The sequence below is a fragment of the Cinclus cinclus genome, chromosome 14, assembly GCF_963662255.1.
Source record: "Cinclus cinclus chromosome 14, bCinCin1.1, whole genome shotgun sequence".
NCBI classification, from domain to species: domain Eukaryota; kingdom Metazoa; phylum Chordata; class Aves; order Passeriformes; family Cinclidae; genus Cinclus; species Cinclus cinclus.
This window is the reverse complement of record NC_085059.1, coordinates 10,453,882-10,459,881: the sequence shown is the minus strand read 5'-3', so window position 1 is coordinate 10,459,881 and position 6,000 is coordinate 10,453,882. Positions and strand designations below refer to the sequence as shown.

The window sequence follows — 6,000 nt, the reverse complement described above, 5'->3', positions numbered from 1 at the left end:
ATCGCCTATCCTTTAGAATAGAAATACATTATCTGTAGTGTTTTAATCTGCTGCTAATAAGCCATGACTATACAAAAGAGTTTTTTAAAACATCGTGTGTCTTTTTCCAGAGAGACAACAATATGGAGATCTTATGCAAAGCTGCTACAATTGCTCAGGAGGGCCAGAGCTGCCACAGGTACCTCGAGGGCATTTACCACAACTTGCTCAGCCTGGTCTGGGGGAGCAGAGCAACAAGATACAAGGTGAGGCACAATTCTCCCTACACTGTCCACAGCACCCAAGCTTTCCCCTTGGTCACCATTTTTGTTTTACTCTCCCCACCACCATTAGCAGCCCAACCCAAGCTGCAGACTTCAATCCCACCCCAGCAAGCTTTTTAACAGCCCCTTTTTCCCATTCCAGAAGCCATGTCCTGCAGCATCAGGCAGCACCATCTCACTGAAGAACTTCCTCAAGGAATTACACCAAGTCCTCCAAGAAGAGTATAAGAATCGGAAGTGAAAAAAAAAAACAACACTTTTTGAGTTGTCACCCTATTTTTCAAACATTATTTATAATAATTCTTTAAATAAATGTATTTTTTGACTAAATGTGCTGGCATTGCATAGGGTGTTATACAACAGTGAAGAGAGTTCTAAGTTTATGGGAACAAAGATCATGTGGCTAGGAATTGCCAAACAATCAATCTGTCCTGTTATGGAATTAAGCTTATGCTAACATGAGGAACACAGGTCTAAGCAGAAGCTTGAGAAAAGGCAGAGGGGAGAAGCCAGGCCACAAATGGGGCATGCTCCTGAAAGTTGGAAACTCAAAAGCACATGCTTGAGCTGCAAAGGGAAAAGCCAGCTCAAGCATGTACTTGAGCACATAGAGCTAAGCAAGTTCTCTCCTCACTTTTAGCCTGTATTATAATATCTCTATATATATGGCATAGCACTTAGTGGCCCAGGAGTGAAGAGGCCAGGACTGTGCAGGGCTTGGTTTGTGCATCAGCTGAGTCCAGGACTCCAGGGAGCTGCAGAGGCCACAGAGCACAGAAAGCCTGGTACCTACAAGCTGAGCAGGCTGGGGGGCCACTGGCATTGCCAACCAAACACAGCTCACATGCAGCAAAGGAAACAGAGCTGAACATTTCCAACTACTGCAGGTAAATTCACACCATCTGCACCAGTACAGGGTGCAGCTGGGCTTGTGTAACATGGAAGACAAAGCCAGGACAGTGTGCAAAGCCTTGTCCCCATCAGCTGCCCCCCCTCCCCTCTGCAATGCACACATCAGAGAGGCAGAGCATCAGGAGCACCAACCACTGCAGGGCCCCAGAAACTGTTCTTGTAGTGCCCTGGCTCAGCCCAGAACTACCTCAGTAGAGGATGGGCTTTAACAGGGGCTCAAGCAGCTCCTCAGGAACATCTCTAGATGTGCAGGCTCATCCCACTAGTTCTCTACAGTCTTGCAAAGCATCCTCTTGTTCTGCCCTGACAACCTCCTCCAAAAGGTCTTGCTGCCCCCATTGCCCTGAGGCTTGGCAACAAGGCTCCACTACACCCCAAACTCCCTGCACAAACTTCTCCAAAGTGCTGTAAAGCTCAGAGCTACAGAGGCATCTCACCCACCCTTCCTTACCCACCTCCTGACACAACAGAGGTAAAAAAATATGCTATGTACAATGTTATTTGGAAAACATACGCACAGGGTGGAATTAGGAATCAAGAATTTTATTTCATGGGATGAACATGCTCTCCAGGGACACAATATTGATATATACAGTATAATGAATTAACTTTAATAAAACAAGAAATGGTCAGAAATAAAGAGAGTTAAAAAACAATCAGAAAGACAAATTATACAGACTAGCAGTTTTTCCCCTCTGTACAGGCCTGGCTAAGCAGAACTGTGGAGAATGGTGAAAGCGGGACATGTGCAGACAGTGTAGCCAGTGAAAGGCACTAAGAACCATTTCCCTTCCTCTTAAAGGATTAGGAACAAGTTAAATATGAAATAATTCATTTATACAACATTAAGCAATAATCTCCCTGTCAGTGTTCTGGAATGAGGAGAATCCTCTAGCAAGATGCACAGATGAGCACACAGTGTATGTTATGTAATAGGAGTTTTGATAAATACTATAGAGCACATACTGACCTGCAACAATAAAGGCTGTATTAGGCTCTTAAAAGTCCATATAAAGCAAATCCTGTCTTGATTAAAACACATGATGGGCACATTAGACATTCACAGATGGGCAGGACTATAGAGAGGGCCCATGTGGTAAATCTACAAGCCAAACTCCCTGGTTTTACAAGAAACTTCTCAGAACTTCAACAAAACACACCACTTAAGAGGTGAGCCAAACTGGTATCGCACATGACCATGAGACTGTTCAACTTTAAAATCCTCTTATAGAGCAAATACTTTGTCCTCCAAGCCTCTTTAACAGTAGATGACTGGTTTCTATACTCTGCCAATTAAAGGTGTGCAAGCAATTACTTATTGTTTTCCCCTGCTCCAAGGCTCACTTAAATATGCAGAGTACAACGGCCTTCAGCAGCAGGACTGTTAACTTTAATTGTAAATCATATGCCTTTATGTTTTAAATATTTTAAATATTCAAATATCTTAAATGGAGTGTCATGTTTTGCAGCAGCATCTTGAAGTGACTGATACCTGTCAAGTAAAAGGATTTTCAACGGTCTTTTTGAAAGCACAGATCTAAGTTTAACTCCCATAAAACCAGATCTTTCAATAAATGTTAGCACAAGATATAACAGAAAAAGGAAACTGAAGTTATTCCTGGTTCTGAGAATTAGTACAGGCTACAGCTATGCATCTATCTGCTTGGACTCACAACTGAAAGACATTAAGCAAAATTTAAGCCATTTTCAGTTTGTATTTTTTGATGAGAAGTATATAGTAAGAGATAATCCAGCTCTATTCAAGTACATTTCAAATAAGGTCAGCTCTTCACAAGCAAAACCAACTACAGCTTCAATCAAGAAAGTTTCTGAGTATTTATCTCTAAATGCTAGGCTAGAAAAACAAATGCCAGTGTTTGTATCTGTGTTGTATGAATTTTGGTGACACTCCCCCCAACAAAGAGTGCAGCATCTTCTCCCAGGTCATGATCTTGAAAAAAGAACATTAAAAACACCAGGAAAAAGCTTACAACTTGTTTAGAATAGCACTGAATATATCCTTCAGAGCAAAATATGTCCTTACAAGACCAGTTTTAACTACTACAGATCCTGTCACAGACCTGTTACAGACTCCAAAGTACCTCCAGATAACCATCATGACAGGAAGAAAGGGCATTTAACTTCTTTAAGTACTTCACTGGAACATTCTGGTAAAAGCAGATGTGGCTACTAGCAAGGACTCAGGACACCTGAGGAGCTGTCTTGTTTTCTGTCACACTGAAGGACTCCATTTCTCCCATCAGTAGTCACAGCTTTTAATTCTCCAGGTAACAGTAACACTGAGATGAGGTCACAGCTCATCCCTCCACCCTGGCACAGGAGTTGCTGAGATACCCACAGCTGATGTGATGAGTTATAAAACACACACAGTCTGAAGGAGATGCATTTTCTCTGCGATATAAAAGCAACATTAAAGTGATATGTGTCTATTAGCAGCATAAGTATCAAATAAAAAGAGCAGCCATCACAAATAAATGGATGTTATCAGAGACCAAAAACTTTTTCCTCTCATCAGAGCATAGCCAGAGATGCACACAGTATACACAGGAACACAGACAGCACCAGCTGTGTCAGGGGATATTGTTCTGGAAAACTGGGCAATTCATACTGTTTTACTAAAGGAGAGTCAAATTCATCCTCAGTGTAGAGCAGTGCCTTGCAGTCAGGGATGAGGAAATACATCCATAGTGCTCACAGCCCCATGGCTGACACAAAGTCCTGGTGTTACAGCATCCTCCTTAAATCACTTCAGCTGAATCCCGTTCAGATTACAAAACTACTCACATAAAAATTCTAGCCCTGAAGCATAAAAAGCTGCCAAAGTAACACAGCCTTAAAAGAAGGACAAAAGCTCTCTTTTCCCTTAATATCCAAGGTCTCATCCTCCACAGTGCCAGCAGATCACAAACTGATAAAAATAAAAGAACTATTAGACATCCTTGATTTCTGGTGCACTTAAACAGAGCATGGTCCCTTTTTAGAAATCTCAAGACTTTTGTGGTTCATGTTTTCCTATCCAGCTACTTTCCCTGTACAGCAAGATGGAAAAAGGACAGTGTATTTGACACACAATACAATCAGGTTAACAGCCACAGTCAAGAATTTTAAATAAAAAGATCTGATGCTCTTAAAAGGTTTGCAGCAACTACATTCAAACACAGATCAGTGCAACAGAAGACAACAGTGAAAGCTGCCAGTTATGTGCAAAGCAGGGCATAAGTCAGATTTACCAGCCTTAATTTCAGAATTCATTAACTGTTTTGAACTAACACATCTAGCACTTCAACACACATCTAGAACCCTATTTTCTATACATTTCAACAAGAATTACCAACAAGTTTCCCTGCACAACACATTTAATACATGGAATTTCATAACTATCAATCATATATACCAGTTTAACATTATGTTAATATAACATATGATATACAGGCAACTAAGGAAAAATACTTTTTTTAAAATAAAAAATTATAGCTACGTCAAAGTGTGCCATCTCTTGAATTCCATATTCTGGCCAAACCTTATACACTCACTGATTTTTACAGGAATTCTGACCAGGTCACACTACTGCAGCAGAGAATCAATGACAGCTCCTGGCTTGGCCGAACGTTTTCTGTTTGGAGAGCAGAAAGGAAAGGGAAAAACAACACCACACACACATCATTGTGCTGTCTAGGAAAGACAGGGACCAGCCACATTTCAAGTCAAAGCTACATGACATGACTACTCCACAAGCAAAACCAACCAAACAAAAACCACAAGAAAGCATATGCTGAAATCTCCCCCAACAGCCTCTCCTCTCCATCAGTACCTGTGTTTACACTGGCAATGTGCCAGACTGTGTTAAACTGGACCACCAAGTGCAGCAAAATAAAGCAAGGAGCTGGAAGAGGAGAATGCAGCAAAAATACATCAGAAAATTCCCAAACAAGTCTTTCTGGACAAGATTTAGTGCAGTAAAGATCTCATCTTGTTTTTGTCACACCTGGCAACACTGAAACACACCATGCAAAAATTTTGTCCTTTGCCTTCTCATTAAGCAAATGTTTGAGGACTTGTGGTAAATTTACATACACAAACTTAAGCCTTCCCTTGGGTAAATCCCTCATTGCATATGAATACCCGAGAGTTCTTCACCTTCTACCAGTCTTGGGCCTGGATCTTCCTTTTGAAGTCTTTGGCCTCTCCAGCTTCATCAGAGATTGCCTCAAGCTTTCTTCAGTGTAAGCTAAGTAAACATGGGAAAGGTCCACTTCAAAGGGCTAGAAAAACACCAGAAAAACTCGTAAGACAGAATAATCAGAATAATTTTATACACTGATCAATGGTGCTTTCATGACACTACAAAGACTCATTTCTTCAGAAGAAAATTTAAATTGGACAGTTTGGCTCTAAACGGAGAGTGGCAGTGTCAGGCAGGACAGTTGAATATATTAATTCAATAGTCACTCACATCTTTCTCTTTTTTATCCAGGACAGGTGTCTGTTTCCTCATATTGTTTCCTGTATATGCAACACATTTCTGTAAGCAGACAAAAAAAAAAAAAAAAAAAAAAAAAAAAAAAAAAAAAAAAAAGGTTTGTAAGTAAAGTCTACTGTGCACAGTAAAACTGATTACAGCTTCACCAGTTTCTTCCTGGGCTCAATTAAACCTCTCAGAAGCTCATACTAACATTGGCTGCCTGGCTTGTGTACAAGCTATTCTTACCAGCTGCCACTCTCCTATGTCTTCATTCCAGTGAACGTAGTTCTCAATCATTTCCTACAAAGAAGTCAGGACAGTAAGTGTTAGACTTGCACAGTC

At 40.8% G+C, this 6,000-nt stretch overlaps 1 protein-coding gene across 2 annotated transcripts in view; it reads right to left on the bottom strand.

Moving 5' to 3' along the window:
• Nucleotides 1-1,690: 1,690 nt before the first annotated feature.
• Nucleotides 1,691-6,000, bottom strand: part of KIF3A (kinesin family member 3A) — a 20,797-nt gene continuing 16,487 nt past the window's right edge. For both annotated transcript variants that reach the window (XM_062502395.1, XM_062502396.1), the window contains 4 exons: nucleotides 5,905-5,958; nucleotides 5,650-5,718; nucleotides 5,334-5,458; nucleotides 1,691-4,809 (listed from right to left, as the gene is read on the bottom strand). In XM_062502395.1, the coding sequence (XP_062358379.1) occupies nucleotides 4,761-4,809; nucleotides 5,334-5,458; nucleotides 5,650-5,718; nucleotides 5,905-5,958 (297 nt within the window). In that variant the 3' untranslated portion in view covers nucleotides 1,691-4,760. The remainder of the gene's footprint in view (nucleotides 4,810-5,333; nucleotides 5,459-5,649; nucleotides 5,719-5,904; nucleotides 5,959-6,000) is intronic.